This window comes from Mobula hypostoma, chromosome 8, assembly GCF_963921235.1.
Source record: "Mobula hypostoma chromosome 8, sMobHyp1.1, whole genome shotgun sequence".
Taxonomy (NCBI): Eukaryota; Metazoa; Chordata; class Chondrichthyes; order Myliobatiformes; family Myliobatidae; genus Mobula; species Mobula hypostoma.
The window spans coordinates 128,731,382-128,758,232 of NC_086104.1; the positions used below are offsets into that span (position 1 = coordinate 128,731,382).

Here is a 26,851-nt window from a genome sequence, read left to right on the forward strand (position 1 = left end):
ATAACCATGGCGAGACCATTGTGATTGGTTAGTATGTACTAGGTTAAACAGTAAAAGCTCCTTCCTGTTCACGGCTTAACACCACCTTCGTTAGGGAGTTCAATTGAACTACTTTACAAGGTGAACAAAGTATATTAAAGCTAATCAATTATAGATTCTTATCCAATATTTCCACATTGAATTAGCTTTGTATATCTGAGTCTGACCAACCCAGGCACAATGGGCTAACAAAAAATAATAATCTCCTGTGGTGACTTTTCTATCATCATGCTCTGGGTCTTTGACTCTCTGATAAGAGAGAGAAAAAAAAGTCACAGAATTCCATAAACCAAGATGAAATACATTCTTTTTATTCATGCAGGCAGAGAGTAGCACCCAGTCTGTACATAGAAGGAAAAAAAATTGCTTCTTAAATCAAAGACATATTCCCCAAGGATCCTCTACCTGGCACAATCCACCCATCACCGCTGACTCCTGTCCCTCCCTTGTCTTTCCCCATGACAGTCACCCCTCTCAGTCCCGATGCTGTGTTTCAACCCAAAACATCAGTTCTGCCACCCCCCCCCCCAACCTTCTGACTTCCTCCAGCAGATTGTTTGTTGTTCCTGATTCCAGCATCTGGAGCCTTGTGTTTTCCACAAAATAATTAGATCTCTCACAAGTTTTAGAGCTGCCCCCCTTCGAGCTGGACCATTAGCAACCCGTGGACTGTGGGAGGAAGTGTGTGCACAGGAGAGACGTACAAACTCCTTATAGAACGCTGAACTTCGATGGCCCAAGCTGTAACAGAGTCACACTAACTGTTACGTTACCGTGGTGCCCTTTGTGGTGAGTTAGGGTAGAACTGGGACTGGGGTCAGTCTTTGCGTACATCAGCAAACCTCCTGCGCCCAGTACTCCCCTGCAGAAGGGAAGCTCAGTGGAAGGTCAGATGAGAAGTCTCATTAGTCTCAGCCTTGGCGACAGACAAGACTTAATAAATTCAAAACATGAACATGTTTTACAATGTCTACATTAACAGAGACATAGTGAAGAGAGTGTCCAGTTACAGGTTTCTGGGAATACATATCTCACAAGACCTTACATGGTCCTCTAACGCCACTACAATAGTTAAGAAAGCACAGCCACGCTTGTTTTTCCTCAGGGCGCTGCAGAAAGCTGATCTACCTGAACAGATGCTGGTGACCTTTTACTGCTGCACCACAGAGAGCATCTTCACATACTGCATCTCTGTGTGGTACCTCAGTTGTACAGCAGCTGATAGGAAAGCACTTCAGCGGGTCGTCTCTTGCACACAGATCATCGGGACACAGCTCCCAGCCCTGGAGGACACCTACAGCTCTCGCTGCCTAAGGAAAGCTACAAGCATCTGTAAGGACAATACACACCCATGCAATCATCTGTTTGAACGTCTTCCATCTGGCAGACATTATGAAATTTTCTATGCCCGCAGTTCCAGACCGAAGCTTTTTCCCGCCCCCAGAGCTATAATTGCTCTGAACCAATCGATCAAGCATCATCCATAATTTGTTATATTGCTACTTTAATACCAGTTTTGTGGCAGTCATGCATCTGAGTTGTGCTTTTGTACTGCCGGACATTGCTTGTACTGGCTGGTTACTTGATTTTATTTATTAGTTATTTTATTTGTTGTTTTAGAGCATTGAGTATGAGAGTTGCAAACCCATTTTCGCTGTATTGGTGCATGACAAATTGTACTATGCAATGACAATAAAGATATTTCAATTTCAATGTGATTGCACCAACCGGATTCAGTAGTTGCTTTCTCCACTGAGTCAGGAGGTTGTGGGTTCAAGTCCCAGGGTGGGAGATGAACACAAGCTCTAGGCTGGCATTCTGCTGGTACTTGGCACAGTCAGAGGAGGCACCGTTTGGCCCAAGCCACCCCTATTCACCCCCCCCCAACAGTATGCAAGGCAGTCCCCAGACCTACTCAACATCAGGAAGCAAACATCAATCCAATCACGATCACATTACTGTTTGCGGGAGCTCTCCATGCAGAACGCACTTCATTTCCAACAGCATGACAGTGACCACTTTTAAATACTTTTGACTGTAAAATGCTAGAGGCCGCAAAAGGTGCCACAGAAAATCTTTGTAGTGACAAGGTTTAGAGAGGTCAAAACACCTAGAATATTAGCTTAGCAACTGTAGGTGGGGTACAGGAATCCGGAAAGTGATAGTACACTGCAAGTATTTATTTTGTCTCTCAATACATTGCTGGAAATCAGTAGAGGGGAGAGAGACACAGTGAGACAGCAGTTTGGGGGCTGCTGCCTCCTGTCTGTGGTGCTGCTCCACGTGTGCAGATGCAGGTCGTCAGCTGCAGCATTACTCCAACAGGTCACCCCCAGAACACCTTCAATTATCACCTGAAGACACAGACACTGGTCAGGAGCAGCGGGAACATCCCAACCTCAAGTTCATGGGCTTCTCCCTGTGCTATTGTGCTCAGCTGTAGAATCAACTAAAAAAAACAGATATTATAGCAGAGAACTAAGCCATTTGGCCCAAGCAGTCAATGCCAATGTTTACATCTTCACAGTCATAGTCATACTTTATTGATCCCGGGGGAAATTGGTTTTTGTTACAGCTGCACCATAAATAATTAAATAGTAATAAAACCATAAATAGTTAAATAGTAATATGTAAATTATGCCAGGAAATAAGTCCAGGACCAGCCTATTGGCTCAGGGTGTCTGACCCTCCAAGGGAGGAGTTGTAAAGTTTGATGGCCACAGGCAGGAATGACTTCCTATGACGCTCTGTGCTGCATCTCGGTGGAATGAGTCTCTGGCTGAATGTACTCCTGTGCCCACCCAGTACATTATGTAGTGGATGGGAGACATTGTCCAAGATGGCATGCAACTTGGACAGCATCCTCTTTTCAGACACCACCGTCAGAGAGTCCAGTTCCATCCCCACAACAGCACTGGCCTTACGAATGAGTTTGTTGGTGTCTGCTACCCTCAGCCTGCTGACCCAAGTTTGACCCCGTGAAGTAACCTCGGAAACAATCTGGCAGTCTCTCAGCTTTCATTGTCGACCCCTGAACTCTATATTTGATCTAAAACTATCCCCTCAAATAAGATTACAACACTCCGGGGTTGTCTATTAGTGTTAAGCCTAGATTGTGCAGCTTTCAAACCTACAGGCCGGTCTGAAGGATGAGCTGGTCTTGCCATTAATCTGTAGTCCAGGAAAAGCAAAGTACTGTACTACACACACTGCAAAACAGAAACTGCAGCAGAAAGTGCTGTAATCATTAACAGACCAGGCAGCACATTGAGAGAGAAACAGAAGTTAGTATCTCAGAAACACAAGAGACTCTGCTGATGCTGGAAGCGCAGAGCAACACACAAACACACATTGCTGGAGGAACTCAGCAGGTCAGGCGGCATCTATGGAGAGGAACAAAGAGTCAACATTTCTGATGAAGAGTCTCAGTCTAAAACACTGACTCCTTATTCCCCTCCGTTGAAGCTGCCTCACCTGCTGAGATCCTCTCGCATTTTTTATTAATGTTTCAGATCAATGATTTTTCAACTGTGTCAGATGTGGGCAAATGGGACTAACTTGGATGAACATCTTAGCTGGCGAGGACCAGTTAGGCCATTGGGCCCGTTTCTGTGCTGTACGACTCTAGAACAAGGTACATTTCAGAGATAAAGTTGAGCTTTTAGCTTTTGTATGGGCATGTGGCCAAGTGGTTAAGGTGTTCATCTACTGATCTCCAGGTCACTAGTTCGAGCCTCAGCTGTGGCAGCATGTTTATATCCTTGAGCAAGGCAATTGCTCTAGTCTGTGCAAGGAGTGGCGCCCCACACAGTCTTCCAATCTGCGCCTTGTAGGGCATGAAAATGCCCAATGCAGGCCACTCATGGTCTGAGTCAAAGAGACAAAGTTTCTAATTTATCACATTCCAAATTTAAGGGCACTGAACTCGTGGCAGAAACTTGGTCAACCTTAGACTTGAAGAGGGTCAGCTAGATGTTGAACACTAACAAACATCTGAAGATGTACAAAAAGTGTTCTGACTGATTGTTTCATGGTCCAGTACGGCAATTTAAATGTGCACGAATACAAGAAGCTGCAGACAGTAGTGGACTCTATCCAATACGTCATGGGCACAACCCTCCCCACCAAAAGTGGCATCTACAGGAGGTGCCACCACAGACAATAGGTGCAGGAGTAGGCCATTCAGCCCTTCGAGCCAGCACCACCATTCACTGTGATCATGGCTGATCATCCACAATTAGTACCCTGTTCCTGCCTTCTCCCCATACCCCTTCATTCCGCTATCTTTAAGAACTCTAACTAACTCTTTCTTGAAAGAATCCAGAGAATTGGCCTCCACTGCCTTCTTAGGCAGAGCATTCCACAGATCCACAACCCTCTGTGTGAAAAAGTTTTTCCTCAACTCCGTTCTAAATGGTCTACCCATTATTCTTAAACTGTGGCCTCTGGTTCTGGACTCCCCCAACAACAGGAACATGTTTCCTACCTCTAGCGTGTCCAATCCCTATATGTTTCAATCAGATCCCCTCTCATCCTTCTAAATTCCAGTGTATACAAGCCCAGTCACTCCAATCTTTCAACATATGACAGTCCCGCCATCCCGGGAATTAACCTCGTGAACCTACACTGCACTCCCTCCATAGCAAGAATGTCCTTCCTCAAATTTGGAGACCAAAACTGCACACAATACTCCAGGTGTGGTCTCACCAGGGCCCTGTACAACTGCAGAAGGACCTCAAGAAGGCAGCATCAAAGATCCCCACCATCCAGTCCATGTAATCTTCTCAGTTACCACTGGGCAGGAAGCCTGAAATCCCAATCCACCAGGTTCAAGAATAGCTAGTTCCCTTCAATCATTCGGTTCTTGAACCAATGGATCAAACCCTAATCGCGACACTATAACTACTTTGAACTAAAGTGGGCTTTGTATTTATTTGTTCTAATTGTATTTTTTTCTAATGTACAAGTTGTGTTTAATTTAGGTTTTAATGTTTTTTCTGAATGCTGCGTATCTGATGCTATGTGCCTGTGATGCTTTTGCAAGGTTGTCATTGGACTTGTGCAGAGGACAATAAACTTGACTGACTACAGGCTCAAGGATTGCACAGGCAGTACAAATATGCACCCCAGGACAGTCGTCAGGGTTTCACCGGCTGTGGAAATTGCCGTGTGAAAGAGAGAGCAGACAGGACAGCAGACACGGATTCCACAGCCCAGTTCTTTCTTCAGCTCTTACTGTTTGGCCAGATCTCGACTTACTCGATACGCCTGTCCACTGGGGGGGGGGGGGGGGGGAGAGAAACAGGACCACTCCACTGGGGGGGGGGGGGGGGGAGAGAAACAGGACCACCTTTGGCCTTTAGCCTCTTGTAATCCTGGTCAGACCACAGCTTGTGCCAGTGTGAGGAGCTCTCGTGCTTCGGATACACATTTAAGGAGCCTAAAAGGAAACAGATTTAAAGTCTGTGATAAGAAGGTTCCTTGTTTTCAGCTTGAAGGAAAGTGTCACATCTGATCTGTCAGCAGCTGCTAAATTCACAGAAGTAATGCAAGGCTGTCTCCCTTGGCTATGAAAAGTTGCAAAACACCATTGTGAAGGGCTGAGAAGTTCCCTTCAGTACCCCGGATCAGCAAAGCAAAGGGAAAAGTCTTCAGCACAGGGTTAACCCCAAGTTTCCCACATTACATTGGTCAGAGCACTTTAGAAGCCATGGGAAGTGCAAGGTTAAAGGCACTATGTAAATGTGCCCTGCTCAAGTTTTACTCACTTTCTACCTTTGATTGTGTGGCTAGGCACAGCTCCAATACTTAAGGAAGTTTGCCGGCAACCCCACTGTTGTTGGCAGAGTCAAACTGGTACAGAGAGATCGAAGATCGTGTTAAGTGGCATCACAACTTCCCACTCAACATCAGCTAATTATCGACTACAGAACGAAACAGCAGAAGTCCATGGGCCAGACCTCATTAGGGAATCTGAGCAGGAGAGGGTGAGCAGCATCAAATTCCTTTGTGTTAACCTATCAGAGGATCTGTCTTAGGACTAGCACTCAAGTCCCGTCACAAAGGCACGGCAGCACCTCCACTTTCTTTGTGAGGTCTTGCACAGATTTGGCATGTCACCAAAAACTGATGAACTTCTGTAGGTGCACAGTGGAGGGCATCCTGACTGGTTGCATCACAGCCTGGTATGGAAACACCAAAGCCCAGGAACAGAGAAGATTACAGAAAGTGGCAGATACAGCCCGGTCTGTCACAGGAAAAGCCCACTCCACTGAGTACATCACCACAGAGCGCTGCCATAAGAAAGCAGTACCCATGAAGGAACCCTGCCATCCATGCCATGCTCTTGTATTAATGGGCAGGAGGTACTTTAGGTCCTACACCACCAGGTTCAGGAATAGTTATTACCCTACAACCACCAGACTCCTAAACCAGTGTAGATAACTCCACACACAACTCGGAGCTGATTCCATATCCCAGAGGCTCACTTTCAACTCCATCTCAGGATCACTTTTTAAAAAATTTACTGTTGTCTTCTTTTGCACATTGGTTGTTTGTCATTCTTTGTTTATGAAAAATTGTATGTCTTTTTCTTGCAAATTGTTGCTCCTCTCTGTGCCTTGTGGCACATCGGGTGGCAACCCTGCCATTTCTTCAGCATTTTGTCTGTTTTTTTTTAAAAACCCCAAGGCCAAGTCACCAGCTCGGTGCTCAACCCAGCACGGATGGAAAGCATACAAGGAGTCGGCTGGATTCAAACCCAGGACCACTCACCTCAAAGTCCAGTGCTGAAGCCACTACACCACCAGCCAGCTATAAGAAAATGCATCTCAAGGTAAAATATATGATAACATACATTCTTTGATATTTAAAAAGATTCACTTTGAACAAGCCTAACGGAGAAGTCCCTCTCTGTGTCTGTGTCCTGTAGATTCCACTGACTCACACATACAGCAAAGCACAGGAACTAAAACGCACACAAAGGACTCACATGCACAGAGCACAAGTATGTGCATGCACGTCTCATCTTTGCAATACCTCAAGCTGTCCCTCTGCTCACCAGATCCTTCGTCACTGGCCACTGAACTCTGGAACCAGATGAACACAGGGAGCACACTGTCTGCCTCTCTCACCACTCACCCACGTGTTCCCCAGACATGTGGTTCCAGAACGACAGGCACCTCTGTCCGGTCAGTACTGGGCTGATGAGCACAGCTTTCTCCCCACTCTGCCGAGGATACGACGCCTCTAGGCGCAGGTAACGGCCTGGAAAAGGAAACCCGCCTGGTCAGCTCATCATCAGAATTGACTCGGTAACCCTGGAAACAGAGGAATCGTTGATGCAATGAACAGACAACATTGGAAATCCTCAACTGGCCACGCAGCATCTGTGGAGGGAGAGATTACACATCAAGCTGAAGACTTTTCTTCAAAACCCTTGACTGTAAATTGTCATCAAGAGAGGGAGCCACTGTGGCATAGTGCTATCACAGCTCGGGGTGTCGTAGTTCAAAGTTCAATTCCAGCATCCCCTGTAAGCACGTTTGTACATTTCCCTCCAGGCTTTGTGAAGGGCAGATCGTGTCTAACAAGCCTGATAGAGTTCTTTGAGGAGGTGACCAGGCATATAGATGAGGGTAGTGCAGTGGATGTGATCTATATGGATTTTAGTAAGGCATTTGACAAGGTTCCACACGGTAGGCTTATTCAGAAAGTTAGAAGGCACGGGATCCAGGGAAGTTTGGCCAGGTGGATTCAGAATTGGCTTGCCTGCAGAAGGCAGAGGGTGGTGGTGGAGGGAGTACATTCAGATTGGAGGATTGTGACTAGTGGTGTCCCACAAGGATCTGTTCTGGGACCTCTACTTTTTGTGATTTTTATTAACGACCTGGATGTGGGGGTAGAAGGGTGGGATGGCAAGTTTGCAGACGACACAAAGGTTGGTGGTGTTGTAGATAGCGTAGAGGATTGTCAAAGATTGCAGAGAGACATTGATCGGATGCAGAAGTGGGCTGAGAAGTGGCAGATGGAGTTCAACCCAGAGAAGTGTGAGGTGGTACACTTTGGAAGGACAAACTCCAAGGCAGAGTACAAAGTAAATGGCAGGATACTTGGTAGTGTGGAGGAGTAGAGGGATCTCGGGGTACATGTCCACAGATCCCTTAAAGTTGCCTCACAGGTGAATAGGGTAGTTAAGAAAGCTTATGGGGTGTTAACTTTCATAAGTCGAGGGATAGAGTTTAAGAGTCGCGATGTAATGATGCAGCTCTATAAAACTCTGGTTAGGCCACACTTGGAGTACTGTGTCCAGTTCTGGTCACCTCACTATAGGAAGGATGTGGAAGCATTGGAAAGGGTACAGAGGAGATTTACCAGGATGCTGCCTGGTTTAGAAAGTATGCATTATGATCAGAGATTAAGGGAGCTAGGGCTTTACTCTTTGGAGAGGAGGAGAATAAGAGGAGACATGATAGAGGTGTACAAGATAATAAGAGGGATAGATAGAGTGGATAGCCAGCGTCTCTTCCCCAGGGCACCACTGCTCAATACAAGAGGACATGGCTTTAACGTAAGGGGTGGGAAGTTCAAGGGGGATATTAGAGGAAGGTTTTTTTACTCAGAGTGGTTGGTGCGTGGAATGCACTGCCTGAGTCAGTGGTGGAGGCAGATACACTAGTGAAGTTTAAGAGACTACTAGACAGGTAAATGGAGGAATTTAAGGTGGGGGCTTATATGGGAGGCAGGGTTTGAGGGTCAGCACAGCATTGTGGGCCAAAGGGCCTGTACTGTGCTGTACTATTCTATGAAAGCACGTTTGCTCCAGGTGCTCTGGTTTCCTCCCATAGGTTAATCAGTCATTGTAAATTGTCCCATGATTAGGCAAGGGTTAAATTGGTGGGTTGCTGGGCTGTGGGGCTCAAAGGGCCTATTCCACACCGTATCTAAATAAAGATTGGCACACCATCGTAGGTTGAATGGCCTGCCCCGTGCTGTACTGTTCGATGATCTAGGAAGGTCTTTGATAATGAAGTGCTCACTCTGGTTCTCTCTCCACTGACACTGCCTGGCCTGCTGAGTATTTCCAGCATTGACTGCTGACCTACTGTACATAACCCAGACAGATTTTAATCACTGTCAACTTAGTCACAAAGTGTGATCCCAGCTTTACTTAATTGAATTTCAAATCCCCATTTGCCAGAATAGCATTTGAACAACTTTCTCCAGATCACCGGATTCTGCCGATGTTGGAAATCCAGAGAAATGTGCAATTCAGGCAGCATCAATGAAGGCAAATAAACAGTTAACATTTCAGGCTAAGACTTTTCATCAGGACTGGAAAGGAAGGGGGCAGGAGGCAGAATGAGAAGGTGGGGAAGGGGGGGTATGAGCTGGAGGTTACAGGTGAGGGGGAAGGTGGATGGGTGGGGGGGGAATGATGTGACAAGCTAGGAGGTGATAAATGGAAAGAGGAGGAATCTGATAGAGAACAGTAGGCAAGGAGGGGAGGAAGATGGCGAATCAGAGGAAGGTGATGGGGGGGGTCCTTATGGTAGGGGGTGAGTGGGTAGGGCAACCAGAATGGGAAATGGGGTAACAGATAAAAAGGGAGTCAAACAGAGAGGGGTAATTACTGGAAGTTAGATGAGATGTCGATGCCATCAGGTTTAACTACCCAGGCAGAATACGAGTTGTTTCTCCATCCAGACCACCAGTCTGTGTCTGCAGGTTGAACAGCCACATTAATGTGACCTTCCCCCTGGCGGAACAGAGAGAACAGCCCACTCTCTCTGCATGGCCAAAGCCTTCAACTGCTGCAAATCAATCCCATGAGCCCAGAAAGCATTTCTTCACAAGAATTCAGATACACTGCTGTGCCCAGCAGCTTAACCTAGATCCAGCCTAGCCCAGAGTCAGGTTACGATCACCAATTCTTACAACACACAAGGAGCCATTCAGCCCATCAAGTCTATGCTAGCCCTCTATCCACCCAAGGAGCATAGTCTTGTGAACCATCAACTCAATTCTGAAGAACACAAGCTTGAAATACAAAGACACAGTATTTCTGCCACAGTGTTTGACAAAAGTAGAGGATCACAGGAAGCTTACAGCAATAAGAGATTTCAGTTTTTGAAAGAATCCAGCCAGTCCCAGTCCACAAGTACTTATCAAACTCCCTTCCAAGAGTCACAACTAATTCACCAGGACTGAAAAATCAAAACCGGACCATCATTTTACTCTAAAACAAAACAGAAAATACCCAGAACATCAGGCAGTATCTGTGGAAGGAGAAATAAAGTTTACGCCTCAGCCTGGCAGTGCTCCAGATCGCAAACTTCTGGTGTGGATTAGATTTGATTCCAATCATCAGGAGTTGCCACATTATCAGGTGATTTAAGGTACTGTTTTATCTACACGTACAGACATCACTGCTGCCCACACTGACGCAGTGGCTCGGGGGCTCCTCAGCGAGTCCCAGCTTCGGCATCCCCCAGCAGCGAAGAGAGGCTGCCGAGGGTTGTGGACAGGTACAGCCCTCGCCGTCGGGAAAGACATCTCCAGAGAGTGGAGCTTCAGGACGGCAGCATCATCAAGTTCCCTCACCACCCGGGACATGCTGTCTCCTCATTACAGGAGCCTGAAGACACACACTCAACATTTCAGAAGCTTCTTGCCCTCTGCCATCAGATTTCTGAATGGTCCGTCAACACCACCACAATATTCCTTTTGCACTATTTATTTCTTTTGTAATTTTTTTACATTGTGCATTGTTCTGCTGCAGCAAAACAAAATTCATCATTAATAATAAATCTGAGACTGACATTTCTCCTTAACTCCTCAGTCCTCGCACCGTCCTTTGGTGTGAACCACTTTCGGCCCAGTCTCAATGCCCGATGTCCCACTGGTTCCCCCCCCCCCCCCGAGGGGAGGCTCTCGCAGGGTTCTCCAATCCAGTGGAGGAGCAGCCAGGGGAGTGGGGACTGGCTCGGGAGGGGGATCACTGGGCGGGAGGATCTCAGTCAAGGAGGACAGCCCTTGGAGGGGTGTCCTCACTGAGGGCCTGCGACCCAGCAGGTATTCTGTAGAGACCTTGGCAGACAAGTGGGACTGACTAGAGGGGAGGGACCTGGTCAGAGCGCAAGGCAAGGCCAGGGTGAGGTCAGTGGATGGTGCCTGTTTGGAGGGAAGTGCCTAGTTGGAGGATGGGGATGGTGCTGGTGAGTGTGATCTCTGATCTGCTTGTTGGGTGGGGTTAGGTCAGAGATCAGGGCCTCTTCAATGGGTGTGGCCTGGTCAAAGGGCAAGCCCTCTTCAGAGGGTGGGGACAAGTCACAGGGTGCAGCCTTACCAGGGGACACGGGCACGTCAGAGGCCGGGGCCTCTCCAGGGGGACGGGGTCATGTCAATCAGACCCCACAGCTCCACCCGTCCACCCCGGTGCCCGAAGCGAGTCCCTGGGATGAAGAGTGGTGGCCGGCTGGGGAGGTGACAGTGGTGTTGGGCCAACAGAACCGGACAGTGGCCCCGCTGTAGGGCGGAGGACAACTCGTGGTGAGTGAATGCCCAGCGAGCGGCCCGCTGGGCGGGGACGGGGGGGTACGCAGAGAGGTTGGGCTGTGTCACTGGAACTCTGCTCCCTCAGTGGAGTTTGGCACCGAGGCATCGAGCCAGGACGCAGCTGCTGTGCGCCCGCTCGGTACAGGAGGGGCGGCCGCTGACCGGTTTTGCGCTCGCGTTCTGTGGGGGCAGCGATGGAGCTCAGCCAGGGGAAGAAACCTCGGCTCGGGGTTACAGGCTGTGCTGGGCAGCTCCCGACCGCTCCCAGGAACGTCCAGCGCCGGCCCCTCGGCGGCTACCTTGTATGTGAACGGGTGTGGTCCTACCCCGAGGCATCGGAGAACCTCCGGAGCGGTGGTGGGCCCGTTCCCAGAAGGAGCCCCCACCACTCCGGCTCCTGTACCGAGTCCTGCGCTTCCAGCAGGGGCGTCCTGGAAAGATTTCGGTCTGACTGCCTCCTTGGTTCTTCCGGTCTCATGAGCGGTGCCGCCTTCATTTGCCAGTGGATGCCCTAAGGTGGGAGGGAGAAGTGAGAACAAACTTGTGTCCCCTCAGGTTTCCAGGCTCAGAGCAGAAAGAGCCTCCCCAACCCCCCATGTGGGCTGACGTTGGAAACTGATGATATAGAATCAAGGCCATTCTGCCCTTCGTGTCTGTTCCCCATCCATGAAGATCATGCCAGCTCCTTTTCCTTAGTAACTCCTCCACTGACACCGGATCCTTTTAATATCCAAGAATCTATCGGTCACTTACATGAATGAGTCAACAGCATTACATCCTCTTGGATAGAGAATTCCAAAGATTCAATGCTCAATAAGTGAAGAAACTTCTTCTCACGTGTCAGCATGTAGACTCCTTTTTGCAAACCCAGTTTTGGGCACTCCAGCCAGGCAAAGTCACCCCCCCACCCCACCTACCAAGCACAACAAACAGTTTGTATGTTCCAATGAAGTAATCGCCACCCTCTAAATTGAGGGAATATAAACGCAGATTGTTCACTCTCTCCCTGTGAGAGATTGCTATGCTGGGAATCAACCTGGTTATGACAGTACCTCCAGTCGAACTCTGTCTCTTTGTGTGTTTTCCCCCTAGCTGTCTGTCTGTGGTTTTGAACTGCCATGTGCTCCTGTCCCCACTCCTGCTCTACTCCGGCCCCTGTATTACTGAGTACTCCGTCTCTCACCTGTTTCTCATTATTACCTGTATTGCTGCTGCCTGTGTCTCATTGTGCTCCACCTATCATCTGCCTCTCTGTGTATTGCTCAGTGTATTTCAGTCCTGTGTTTTCACCTGTTTGTTGCCAGATTGTGCTGGTGAATTTTCCTGAGCCTTTCCAGCATTCGTATCTGTATTCTGTCCGTCTGACTATCGACTCTGCCTGTTTCCTGATTCTGATCTCTGCCTGAACTTTGACACTGTTTTGTTGCCCCCCTGGATTTGCTACTCAATTAATATCACTGTGTTCACAGTACTGGGTCTGCGAATGGATCCCTGCTCCAGCGTTCCGACAGGATAACCTCTTGTGCTCCAACTGCAGTGACGACTTCCTGCATTGGGAGACCAGACGGGTCTCACCAGTTCCCAGTGTAGTGGGAGCAGGACAGCTCGTGAATTCCAGTTCTCAGTAAAGGCCATTGTACCATTTGCCTCCCCCATCACTTGCCATTTGTGTTAATCTCCAACAATTCATACACTGCTTGTGCATGGGAGGAGGACTTTGGGGTTCTAAGGTTTAGCTTCCTTCATTCTTTGGAGGCAATCCTTTGTTTTCATGGATGTTTGTGAAGAAGAATTTCAGGATGTAAACATTTCTGACATTAGGTGTACCTATTGAACATGGACATCCAGATCCTTTTAAGCACCACCTGCTCAAGCTTGTCCTAGTCCAAACCTCCTTTCTTCCAAGACAGTTTGTCTCCCCAGTCCCACCACCCCCCAGCTCTGGTCTGCAGTCCTGCATGTCCCAGCTTCTCAAGTATACCCCCAGGTAGTTTACAGGTGGGTGGGGTTCTGCTGCCTCTCCCAAGTTTGAGACTCTCGCCCCCCCCTCCCCACCCAACCAGGTACAAATCCCACAGAGCTACCCAACAAAAGTGGTGTTTCACTCATGAACTATTTTCTGAGATGCACATAGATGAGGACTCATTCCTAGACTGATGTCCAAGTAATCTGACTTGTACTCTGGACCACCACAAATTCCCATTTTCATTCTTTCCTTCTCTCCTCCCACAAAAAAGTCAGACAAACCACCAGGAGGCTGCTCATGGTTAAAACACCCACCAGTTAAAGCAGGGGTTTGCCCGTTATGGGCTGTGTCGGAAGCAGGGGTAACACTGATGAAACCCGAATAAATTTGAAATCTGCTACCATCCAGCACAGCTGGTATTAAGTGACCAACTTCAGTAGGTTTCAGTTTTACTAGAAGTCTCACATTCTCTTAAAACCACTGGTTCCTCTTGCCCTTACGTTTCACCATATCAGCCTCGTCCTTGAGATATGCCGTGCAGTTGTAGAGCTGGTTAACCTTCAGCAAGTCCATCTCACTCAAGCAGACTCGTTGGCCAATCACAGCGTCTGTATCCACCAGTGGCGTCAATGTTGGCTGTCCATTCCTGGAAAATGCTGTCCTGTAATTGGATGAGAAGTTCAATGCAGATCAAAGCCTTGCCTATTTTGACAAGAACAAAGCTTGCATTTACATAGCTACTACTTTTAAAGAGTAGAATGCCTGAAGTTGCTCTACCAAGGAAAACTTGACCAAGTACAGTATCACACAGCTGGACCTGCTTCAGCAGCAGATACATTCAGAGACGTGAAAGGTTAGAAGTGAAGAGCAGAGATCAAAGCTGAAAAGGTTACATTGCAATAAGTCATACAAAGACACTGGCCCTTCAGCCCATCTAGTCCATGCTGACCATGGTAGTTCCATTTGGCCCATATCCCTCCTAAACCTTTTCTATCCATGTACCTGTCTACATGACTTTTGAATGACATAAACGTACCTACCTCAGTCACCTTCTCTGGGAGCTAATTCCATGTTCAGTCCTCTCTCTGCATGAAGTTACCTCTCAGGTCACTTTTAAATCTTTCATCTCTCACCTTAAACCTGTGCCCTTTAGTTCTGCTTCACTGGGAAGAAGAATGCATTCACCCCATCAACTCTCATGATTTACACATCTTCAAGGTCCCCCTCGATCCCCTATGTTCCAAGGAATAGAGAACTAGCCTGCCCAGCCTTCCCCTATAAACTCAGGCCCTCAAGTCCTGGTAGCAACCTTGTGAACCTCTCTGCACCCCCTCCAGTTTAATTATGTCGTTCCTATAACAGCGTGACTATGCACTATCCTCCAAGTGCAGCCCTGTCAACATCTTGTACAAGTGCAACACAATATTCCAACTCCGATACTCAATGCCCTGACCGATGAAGACTTAGGTGCCAGACACTCTCACCACACTGTTTACCTACAATGCAATATTCAAAGAACCACATACTACCAGGCCACCCTGTTCCACAGCACTCCCAATGACCGTTCACTGTACAAGATCACCCTGGGTTTGACTTCTAAAATGCAACACCCTGTATTTACTGCAGTTGAAAGCCATTTGCCAATCTTTGGCCCACTTGCCTAGCTAATCAAGATTTTCCTATTATTGTTGATAATGTTCTTTACTAAGATGCCACTTGCATTAGTATCATTCACAAACTTACTCACCATGTAAATAAGGCCCCAGCACGATCCTGTGATACAGTACACCACTAGTCACTGGCCTCCATTTTGAGACCATCGCCCTCTGCTTCCTACCGCTGAACCAATTATGTATCCACTTAACTGGCTCTCCCTGAATCCCATGCAATCTAACCTTCCAGACTCACCTACAAAATGCCAGAGGAACTCAGCAAGTCAGGCAGCATCTATGGAAAAGAGTAAACAGTCGATGTTTTGGGCAGAGACCCTTCAAAGTCTGATGAAGGGTCTCGGCCCAGAACATCAGCTGTTTACTCTTTTCCATAGATGCTGCCTGGCCTGCTGAGTTCCTCCAGCATTGCTTGTGTGTTTCTCAGATTGCCAGCATCTACCAGATTTTGTCTTCCAGATTCACCTGCCACGTGGGATCCCCAGGCCTTCCTAAAGTCCATATAGACAACAGATTTACCAGGATGCTGCCTGGATTAGAGGGCACATACTACTATAGAGGTTGGATAAACTTCTGAAGTAGAGGCTGTAGGAAATCCTAGTAGAGCTTTATTAGATTATGAGAGGCTCAGATAGTAGACAGCCAGAATCATTCCCTCTAGGGTTGAAATGTCTAATACCCAAAGATCATGCAGATGACAAGTTGAAAGGAGATGTGCTGGGCACTTTTTGTTTTATATATACACCAAATGGTGCGTACTTAGAATGCAATGGCAAATACAACGGTAGCGTTTAAGGAACTCAGAGGCACATTAATGAGCAGAGAGCGGAGTGGTATGGACATTGTTTGGACAGAAGGGATTAGTTTTGCACACCACAGGCTGAAGAACCTGTTCTTATACTGTACTATTCTATCTTAATGGGCTTTAAGACCTCTGTGGAAGTCTGTGTGGTCCAAGTCATCACCCATTTCCCCCAATTCCTTTAGTAAAAAAACTGGAGAGATATTAATTTGGTTTGACACAGATAGCAATGCTGATTTTTAAAGTGGATATACTCTCTCCATAGCCACCCTCTTACTCTTAATGTACCTGTAGAATCTCATGATTTTCTTTAACCCTGCCTGCCAGATCCATCTCATCTACTCTTATTTGCCCTCAAGATTGCCCCTACAATTCTTATGCTCTGAAGGTTTGCTTGTCGTCAGTTGCCTAAACCTCTTGAATGCCTCCTTCTTGACCAGAGCCTCAACAGCACTCATCAGTTCCCTAAACTTGCCAGCCTTGCCCTTAACCCCAGCTGCCCCAGATTCTCAATACCACACTTTCAAAAAGCCTCCCACTTGCCTATTGTCCTTTTACCAGCAAACAATCCCACCCAAATGACCTCTGCAAGGTCTCATCTGATGACTCCATTATTGGCCCTGCCCTAGTTTAAGACTTTAACCCATGGACCCTTCCTTTCTTTCTCCATGCCTACTTTATACTAATAAAATTATGGTCACTGGTCTCAAAGTGCTCCTCTCTGTCACTTGCCCTGCCTTATTCACGAAGAGGTCATCCACTGTTTCACCATCTCATGAAGGACCCCACAGATCACATAGGTAGAATACTAATGATTGGCATACAGGGTTCAATGTAACTTAGGAGGAGGAAAATGAAAGTTTAAAGAAGTTGATTTACTGAGGTGGCAAGTTTCAGGTAATTACCGTTAACTTCAAACATTCAAAGCAGGATCCGAAAACTTAAATCTAGAAACCTCACAGAGACATTCACAACGCTCCACCATCACTCTTACCTGCTATAATGCAAGATGGAGCCATAATCGTATTTGGACTTCAAATTATTGGTATTTTTCTTTAAAAAATTATGTTCATAACCTGAAAGGAAAGTATGACAGAAACTGCCCAATCACAGCACACTTGTACATTTCTAATGTCTTGTAATGAAGCTATTCCCTTACAACCATGGGACACCCCAAAACACAAAGCATAGTGCCTGTCTACTCTAATCTCCATTGCCTACGTGAGTCCCATGTTCCTCTACTCTTCCTGTTCATTCATCTGCACAAGCGCCTTTTAACTGTTGTAATTATATCGGCTTCTATCAGCTTGTTTCACTGCCCTCCATTTTATTTTTTGATTGAGAGAGTGCAGAAGAGGCCCTTCTGCCCCTTTGAGCTATGCTGCCCAGCAATCCCTGATACAACCCTGGCCTAACTGTGGGACAATTTACAATGGGCATTTACAGTGCATCGCTGGACTAAGGCAGGAGTTAGGAATCAACCACACCAGTGGGTTTGTGGCCAGACAAGGCATGGACAGTAGTCATCCTCCCCCAAGGACATAAATACCCAGGTGGATTTTGACAGCAACCAGCAGCTTTCTCATTACTATTAATCAAGATCAGTTCCACTTGGGATTCAAACTCATGTCCCTGCGTCAATGCTCCACAACCCTTTACAGCACAACCGTCCAAAATAAGCTGAATTCTGCCAGACCCAGAGAGATGGGAGACTCTCCAAGACTGGCTCGAGTTGTTCAGGGATGAAGGGACAAAACTAGATCTGGGGGAGAGGAAGTTACCGGGCCACACATTCTTCCACTCGATCTTGATGTATTTATCTCGGTCGCTCCTCGTATGTTCATGCCAGAAGCCCAGGGAGTGCATTAACTCGTGCTCAACAACGCCCTTCCCCTTCTCCAGGCACTGCCGGTTCAGCAAGATGAGCTGCATGCCGCCAACCCGTCCCACCGACGCAGAACACCTGCGAGACAGAGACAAGCACCGTTACCTTCACGCCCACGGAGAAACTGAATTCTGAACCCGAGTGATGGAGCACACCCACATCTCGGGACTCACAGGACCCGAGCATCACTGGCATTGCCGACATTTACTGTTCAGAACCCAGCAGGCATCAGCCCACTGCACTTGGTCCAAACTTGAGTCGGATTCCTTTTGCTGGCGTCAGTGAACCAGGAGAGTTTATACGACCAACAATTTAACGGCTTAAAGGTCAGGGTTTTCAGTACCACCAGCGCAGTCCACATCTACAATCACTTCAATTAAACCTCCCAGGCCAAGGTCAAACTCAGGGCATTTCAACTTTCTTTTTCCAAACAGGGATCATGGTTACAGAGTCAGTGACGAAAAGTGGTGCTGACTTAAAAAGGAAATCAGTCATCGTTGTATTGAATGGCAGATACAAGGGACTAGGTGTCTGCTCTTGCTCCCACTTTTTCTGTTCCCTTTTTTTTTTAATTAAACAGACCTCAAAACACTAGCCCACTAATTTAAGCCACAACATTGCCACATGGTAGAAGATTCTGTGCCTCTCATTAGGAATGGTATCCCCAGGGTTAGGTGCTCACACCCATCTATCAGTCGTAATCTTGCCCTTTTCTGGATCAAGAGCAAGTCCTGGTGGTAACAGGGAACCAGTGTGGGGGCATCAGTCTGTATACAGGGCAAAAACACCAGACTGGCCTTGCCTCACCACTGGGGAATCTGTACGTACCCGGGAACAGGCTGAAGAGAGATGAAGTCCTCCTCGTCAGTGTGAGGTACAAATCGGATGCAGGTGAATCTTTCAAACTCCTTGAAGCCTCGTCCGATCTCTCTCCGGGTCTGTTCGTCTGGAGGAAAGGGAAAGTATCATTTAGGTTTAAAAAAACAACTACAAACCCTGGAGATTAAAAATTGAAAATGGAAACAGGATGCAGCTGTGGAAGGACTTGAGTGATGCGGACGAGGGAGGCATGTTCTGTGGTTAAGGCGGCATACGGTGCATTGGCCTTCATCAACCGTGGGATTGAGTTTAGGAACCGAGGTAATGTTGCAGCTATATAGGACCCTGGTCAGACCCCACTTGGAGTACTGTGCTCAGTTCTGGTCACCTCACTATGTGGAGGATGTGGAAACCATGGAAAGGGTGCAGAGGAGATTTACAAGGATGTTGCCTGGATTGGAGAGCATGCCTTATGAGAATAGGTTGAGTGCACTTGGCCTTTTCTCCTTGGAGTGACAGAGGATGAGAGGTGACCTGACAGAGGTGTACAAGACGATGAGAGGCATTGATCGTGTGGATAGTCAGAGGCTTTTTCCCAGGACTGAAATGGCCATCACAAGAGGGCACAGTTTTAAGGTGCTTGGAAGCAGGTACAGAAGAGATGTCAGGGGAAGTTTTTTTAAAAAACACGCAGAGAGTGGTGAGTGCGTGGAATGGGCTGCCAGTGACAGTGGTGGAGGCAGAAACGATGGGACCTTTTAAGAGTCTCCTGGATGGATACATGGAACTTAGAAAAATAGAGGGCTATGGGTAACCCTAGGTAATTTCTAAAGTACATGTTTGGCACAGCATTGGGCGACCGAAGGGCCTGTATTGTGCCGTAAGTTTTCAATGATCTGCAAGTTTACAGGTAGCACAGGATTGGGGGGAGTCATTGACAGGGGTGGGTGATCTTAGGCTACAGGGTGATGTCGATGTGTGGGTGACGTGGGATGAGGAGCGGCAGATGGAGTTTAATTGTGAGCTGATGCATTTTGGGATTACTGATGAGGTCAAGTCTGAGGGAGTACTGAGGAACAAAGGGACCCTCATGTACTTGATCCTTGAAGGTGGCAGCACATGCACTTAATATGGTTATGGTGACATATGGGACACTAGCCTTCGTTAGTTAGGACAGGGAGATTTATACACCATATTTATAGAACATCGGTCAGAACTCACCTCCAACCTTGTCGTGGGGTTGTGAGGCTCGAGTAACTCAATGGAGAGCTGGAGTCAGGGCTTGTGCTTTGACTCTTGGTAGGGTCACCCATGCCATACAGGTCAAAGGGTAGAGGCCAGACTAAGAATGGTCCAGTGGTCCTCGTGGTTTGGGGGGGGTGGGTTCAGCTCAGGGCTAACAACTTTGAATGGTAAAATAAAAATTGTTACAGAAGCAGCTAAAAAGTTACCCAAATGCCAGGATGATCAGAATTCAGTTGGAGTACTGCATGCAGTCTGGATCACCACACTGCAGGAAGGATGTCACTGCATTGAAGAGGGGGACAGAGGGGATTCACCAAGATGTTTTCTAGGAGAGAATATCCAGTTATGAGGAGTGACTGGATCTTAGGTGGTGGATTTTAAGAGAAAATATGATTGAGGTATGCAATACAGTGGACAGGGTGGAATTTGTGAAACCTGTCAAGGGATTGTATACATCTGAAGGCCCACAAGATGCAACACTGGACCTCCTTACAGAACGAGGCAGAACAAATTACTGAGAGGGCAAGGGGTAGAGTGGAGAAGAGTGTGATAACAAGTGTCCAACACCAGCAAGTAGGGTGACTGATAACCCTGGCAAGTTTAAGGAACCATGCCTATTGAGATTCTGGTCAAGAAAAAGAAGGAAGCATACATTGGGCTTAGGAAGTTGGAGATCAGTGAAACCCCTTGAAAATATAAAAAGATTAAGAAAACGTTTAAGGGGAAAATCAAGTGGGCAAAGAGAGGGCAATGATGGATCTGGCAGGCAAGGAAAATCCCAGGAGATACTATAGTTATATTAAAAGGTGACTAGGGAGAGAGGCCTATGTCTTGAGCCACAGGGGGATATTTTTTTAAAAATAAATATTTCTTTCCAGTGCTGAGGAGAAAATCATAAGTTATTCAAGAGACAAGGGAAACAAATAGAGATGTTTTGAAGGACATTGATATGACCAGGTGTTTATAGCCTTACAGCACATTAAGGTGGATAAAACCCCAGGGCTTGACTGAGTGCACTTTGTGCGAGGCTAGAGAGGAAAATACAGACCCCCCCCCAGGGTGATTCACTGCATTGTTGGCCACTGGTGAATTTCTTGAAGACTGGAAGCTGGCAAAAGTTGTTCCATGGTTTCAGAAGGAAAGAAAGGACAAGCCAGTCTGCCTGACATCAAGTTGCTGAAGGGAATTCTGAGTAGGATTCACCAGTATTTGGATACAGTCTCATTAGGAAGAGTCAGCACGACATTGTGTGAGGGCAGTCACGCTTGACAAACTTTTCAGAGCTTTTGGAAGAGGTAACCAAAAGGATAGATGAGAGCAGAGCAGTGGAATTTAGCAAGGCCTTTGACAAGACCATCAGATAAAGGAGCAGAATTAGGCCATTTGGCCCATCGAGTCTTCTCCACCATTTCATCATGGCTGATCCATTTTCCCCCTCAACCCCAATCTCCTGCCTTCTCCCCGTATCTCTTCATGTCCTGACCAGTCACGAATCTATTAACCTCTGCCTTAAACATACATAAAGACTTGGCCTCCACAGCTGCCTGTGGCAAAGAATTCCATGATTTGACCAAGTGCAACATGGCGGGCTGGTCTGGAAAGTTAGGTCTCAAAGTCTAAGGAGAGCAAGTTAAGTGCGTTCAAAATGAGCTCAGACGTAGGAAGCAGAGAGTGGTGATGGTTTCTCAGAATGGAGACCGGTGACCAGTAGTAGTCTCACAGGGGTTGGTGTTGGGACTTTTGTTGGTTATTATTCACAAGTGATCAGTAGACTTGAAATCAAAGGCACGAGGCTTGATCAGCAAAGTTTGGAAAGGACACTAAATTAGGAGGTGCCGTTGATAGTGAAGACGGTCATCGTGGATTACAGAGGATCGTGCCCAGTTAGGAAAGCAGGCCAAGTGTGTTTTACTATGAAGTGTGAGGTGATGCATTTTGGAACGTCAGACCAGCCTAGGGCTTGTCGATGAATGGTAGGGCCTGAGGGGGTGTGATGGAACAGAGGGACCTGGACGTACTTGGTTTATTGAAAGCAGCATCACAGGCCGGCAGGGTGGAGAAAGGGGCGTTTAGCACACTGGCCTTCATCAGTCAGGAGAGTGAGCAAGTTGTTGGTGAGGTCACACATTGAGTATTCTGCATAGTTTCGGTTTCCCTATTCTAAGGAAGATGTAGGGAAACCGGAAAAGGGGCAGAAATGATTTATAAGTTTGCTGCCAGGACTGGAGAGCTGGACAGGCTAGAACTTTATTCCTTGTAGCACGGAAAACCGAGGGATGACCTCACGGAGGTTTACAAAATCGTGAGGGTGACAAGGGAAGTCTTTTCTCCAGATTACGGCAGTCCAAAGGTGGCGAGATGAGCCCTTGAATCACACGGACAGAGAAGGATGTATGACCACGGTAGTGTAGCGGTTGGCACGACACCAGCGCCGCACAGGACACCCCGGAGTTCAGTCCCAGCGCCGTCTGGACGTCCTCCCCGCGGAATGCCTGGGTTTTCCCCGGGTGCTCCGGTTTCCTCCCGCAGTCCAAAGATGTACCGGGTAGGTTAGTCGGTCATTGCAAGTTGTCCCGTGATTACGTTGGCGTTAATTGAGATTGTCGGCAGTCGCTGCGGTGGCGTGGTTCGATGGGGCTGCTCTACGCTGTTTCACCCGGTCGCATCTCCAAACCTTCGGTGCGTTAGGTGTTCAAGTAGGAAGCTCTGTACATACAATGCCCAGTATGAAACAAATCTGTGCCCCCGCGACCTCACAAAAATCTGCAGATGCTGGAAATCCAAGCAACATACACGAAATGCTGGAGGAACTCAGCAGGCCAGGCAGCATCTGTAGAAAAGAGCACGGTCGACGTTTTAGGCCGAGACCCTTCGGCAGGGGTTTCAGCCCGAAACGTCGACTGCACTGTTTCATATAAATGCTGCCCAGCCTGCTGAATACCTCTAGTGTTTTGTGTGTGTGTCCCCTCATGACCTCAAGAGTCTTTCCCCCCCCCCCACCAAAGACAGCGAGGAGAGGGTGCCATGCCTCCAGTTGTCCCACGGCACTCTTCTAATGTCTATTCAGCTCGCTAACCAACACCAAACAGACAGGACATCTAAAACTGCCTGCTTCGTACCCCATTCCCACCTACCGTACTGCGGTGAGATCTCGTACGGAATCCTCACCACGCCGTCCGGGGATTTCGGCCACGTTCGGGTTTGGGACGTTACGGCGTTTTGCCGGAGCTGAGATTGAGAAAGCAGACCACGTTACAGTCACCAGGGGCACTCAAAAAACAAATTATAGGTTTACACCCCGTCAACCTCCGAGTTCTGATTCAGCCCAGGCGTGGGGAGGTATTCAGACCCACGCACCGAGGGACTGCCAAATCAAACGGCTGGTTCAGTACATCCTGCCGTATGAACTGGTCGCTGAATGCCCCATGCCCCTCTCCAGGGACAGCCGGGCACGAACAGGGACGTAGACAATGGGAAAGTCGGTGGATGAAAGGCAGGCGGTTTCCCCGATTCCGTCAACTTCAGGCCCACAGAAACCGTACGCCACCCTGGTTGTGGGTACCCTTACCCACACCACAATGCACAACCGCATCAGTCCCAACCAGCCAAGCCCCAAGGGAGCGATATAACATCACGAAAACAAAATAAAAAGGAAAAATAAACAGGAAGAAACTCACGGGTTTGATAATATCTCCTTCGATGGAGAAGCTCCTCACGTGCTTTCCACGTTGAAGAGAACCTGCCGGCGGAAGACACATCGGTAACTCAGAAGGAAAAGCAGCTTTCACAGGGAAGCAATTTAACACAAAGCTGCCGCACGCTTCACTAAAAGGTGTCAGTTTTACCAAGGCAACAGAATACTTTCTGAAATACACGTCCATCTGTTGCTGTCTGAGATTTCTTTCAGACAAGTCTTCAGCAAAAGGTTCAAACAAAGTCCCAGAGCAGCTGACCAGAATAAACACAAGGAAGGTCAGAAACATACTCCGGTTAGTCCTGACGATTGCATCTTCTGTAAGCACGGTCTTGGTCTGAACAGCATTCAGTAGAGATTTGCTGTCCAGCTCTTTGACTTCACTCTGACCTGTGGTCACAAGAGGAATAGGATCCGTTGTTCAATAGCAAAAAGCACACACGCCCTCCCCCCAAAAACCAAATTTAAAACAGCCACTACCTTTCTGCGCAAGAGCCAAGCTGAAGCAGAGGAGCCTCCACATTCCACAACTTGAATCCATGATTTGGGGAGAATTACAAAAGAAAACTACTATTCAGCATCGGTAACCCTGTCGTGTTGCAGAAAAATGAAGAACCTTTAACAATCAAGTTAATCAAAACTGCCTGAACTAGAGTATGAGTCATTCTGGGAAATTTGATTGCCAATTCGATCAAAGTCATTCCCACCTGTCAGACTGTGGACTAAAGTTGTTTTAACCCTTTCAGAACTTAGCTGTTCACAGTCACTGCCAACAACAATATCATACTGTAAACCAGGAATGGCACTTTCAACAATAGATATTTCTCTCCATATCAGTTTGCATGAGACACATAACAGAGAACAGTATGATCTCACCAATGTACCTTCACAGCCTGTGGTATAATATTCTGCTCTTATATCCTTGCCCCTTCTCTTCCTCTCCTTCCCACCCACCTCAGGGATTAATTAGCCCTAACTGGATCTGATGAGAAGTGTGTGCAAAGTACACACAGCTGATAGGAGAAGAGATTGAGGAGGGAACAGCCAGCAGAGGCTGAGGTAAACAGATAGGGAGATGGAAGAAAGAACAAGCATCTTAATCTCAAATATGTGTTGAATGTGCATTGTTTTGTTAAGTGGTTGTGGTCTGTTTTTGTGTTGACCCAGCTTATAGTACTCATTTCAACAATGGAAATATCTCAAAGGACAAGTGATACCAGAACTGTCTGTAGTCTGCCAAAACTTTTCAGAGTTGTCTACAATTCAGCTTCTAATTCTGAAAAATAATAAGTGGCATCTCAAAAGTCAAGATTTAAAAAAAAATATCCAGCCTTTACCTCGGAAATCCTGCTTGAAGTTAGAGTAGTCTGTTGGCTTTAAAGAATTTAAACCAAGTGAGTCACTCTTGGCCTATACTGGTGCCAGATAAGGCAATGGCTTAGTTTTAAGATTATCATACCTCCCTTGTTTATACTCCCTCACAAAATGATCCTGAGTGCGTCATTTCCTTAAACGCTGAAAAAGCCTTCGACAGAGTCGAATGGTCTTACTTATTTAAGGTGCTTGAAATGTTTGATTTCAGCCCGAAATTTATATCCTGGATCAAATTGTTATATCACTCTCCTATGGCCTCAGTCCATACTAACTCTTTAAGCTCACCTTTTTTCCCTCTTTTTCGAGGTACCAGACAAGGTTGTCCTCTTAGTCCCTTATTATTTGATATTGCATTAGAACTTCTCTTGCCATTCGAGAATCTCCAAATATTACTGGGATGACTCGAGGTTTAAAGTCTCATAAAGTATCACTCAATGCTGATGACTTACTTTTATATATTTCTAATCCTCAAAAATCTATCCCGGCTGCTTTAGATTTATTAACACAATTTAGTCTTTTTTCAGGTTATAAATTAAATCTCAGTAAGAGTGAACTTTTTCCGATTAATAAGCAAGTTCCCTTATATCAGAATCTTCTGTTTAAATTGGTTAATAATCATTTTTCATATCTTGGGATTAAAGTTACCTGTAAACATAAAGATTTATTTTCTTACCCTTAATCGATCATATTACTCAACTCTCATTTAAATGGTCTCCATTTTATTTAACTTTGATTGGTCGTATTACTGCTGTTAAGATGTTTATTCTTCCAAAATTTTAATATATATTTCAGGCACTACCGATTTTTGTTCCCAAATCCTTTTTTGATAAAGTTGACTCTAAAATTTCTTCATTTATTTGGCAAAATAAAAACCCGAGATTGGGTAAAATACATCTACAGAAAGCTAAGGGAGATGGAGGTTTCGCATTACCTAACTTTAGATTCTATTATTGGGCAATTAATATTCGACACATGAAATTTTGGTTACTTGACCAAGATACACTATCCATTTCTAAATGGGTAGTATTGGAATTACAATCTGCTCAAGGTTATGTACTTGGCTCCATTTCAGGTTCTTCTTTTCCGTTTGATTTGAAACGCTGTAAACTGGTTTGTAACCCAATAGTTAAATATACCTTACGTATTTAGTTTCAATTCCAAAAATCTTTTGATCTTAATCAATTTGGGCTTGCGATTCCTATTTTAGGTAACATATTCTTCCCTCCCTCTTCCACTGACCGTGTCTTTCAAATTTGGAAGACTAATGGTATTTCACGGTTTTTGGATTTATTTTTAGATGGTTCCCTTATGTCCTTTGAGCAATTATCTAACAAATATAACTTACCAAGAATACAAACAACAGGAATTCTGCAGATGCTGGAAATTCAAGCAACACACATCAAAGTTGCTGGTGAACGCAGCAGGCCAAGCAGCATCTATAGGAAGAGGCGCAGTCGACGTTTCAGGCCGAGACCCTTCGTCAGGACTAACTGAAGGAAGAGTGAGTAAGGGATTTGAAAGCTGGAGGGGGAGGGGGAGGGGGAGATGCAAAATGATAGGAGAAGACAGGAGGGGGAGGGATAGAGCCGAGAGCTGGACAGGTGATAGGCAAAAGGGGATACGAGAGGATCATGGGACAGGAGGTCCGGGAAGAAAGACGGGGGGGGGTGACCCAGAGGATGGGCAAGAGGTATATTCAGAGGGACAGAGGGAGAAAAAGGAGAGTGAGAGAAAGAATGTGTGCATAAAAATGAGTAACAGATGGGGTACGAGGGGGAGGTGGGGCCTAGCGGAAGTTAGA

General features: G+C 46.7%; 1 protein-coding gene across 10 annotated transcripts; it reads right to left on the reverse strand.

Annotated features, from left to right (window-relative positions):
- Positions 1–433: 433 nt before the first annotated feature.
- LOC134350936 (low choriolytic enzyme-like) lies at positions 434–26,513 on the reverse strand. Of its 10 annotated transcripts, none has more exons than XM_063056800.1 (9): positions 24,157–24,554; positions 23,660–24,066; positions 23,117–23,210; positions 18,747–18,864; positions 17,815–17,996; positions 17,028–17,109; positions 14,062–14,222; positions 7,180–7,305; positions 434–2,488 (listed from the first exon to the last, which is right to left on the reverse strand). In XM_063056800.1, exons 1-9 carry the CDS (start codon positions 24,215–24,217, stop codon positions 2,445–2,447), a joined length of 1,275 nt encoding a protein of 424 aa, XP_062912870.1. In that variant the 5' UTR covers positions 24,218–24,554; the 3' UTR covers positions 434–2,444. The 10 variants fall into 10 exon arrangements, with proteins under 10 accessions (XP_062912870.1, XP_062912874.1, XP_062912872.1 ...); XM_063056802.1 differs by lacking the exons at positions 434–2,488; positions 7,180–7,305 and adding exons at positions 8,231–12,106; positions 25,014–25,078 and having other exon boundaries at positions 23,660–23,721; positions 24,157–24,265; XM_063056803.1 differs by lacking the exons at positions 434–2,488; positions 7,180–7,305 and adding exons at positions 8,231–12,106; positions 24,561–24,591 and having other exon boundaries at positions 23,660–23,721; positions 24,157–24,265.
- Positions 26,514–26,851: the final 338 nt, after the last annotated feature.

Coding starts and splice junctions, on each gene's coding strand:
- LOC134350936 (XM_063056798.1), bottom strand. CDS start 24,217: ATGGATTCAAGTTGTGGAATGTGGAGGCTCCTCTGCTTCAGCTTGGCT. Junction 18,865..23,116: donor CGAGATCTCACCGCAGTACG/GTAGGTGGGAAT, acceptor CCTTTCCTCCAG/ACGAACAGACCCGGAGAGAG. Junction 14,223..17,027: donor TCCATCTTGCATTATAGCAG/GTAAGAGTGATG, acceptor ATCCAATTACAG/GACAGCATTTTCCAGGAATG.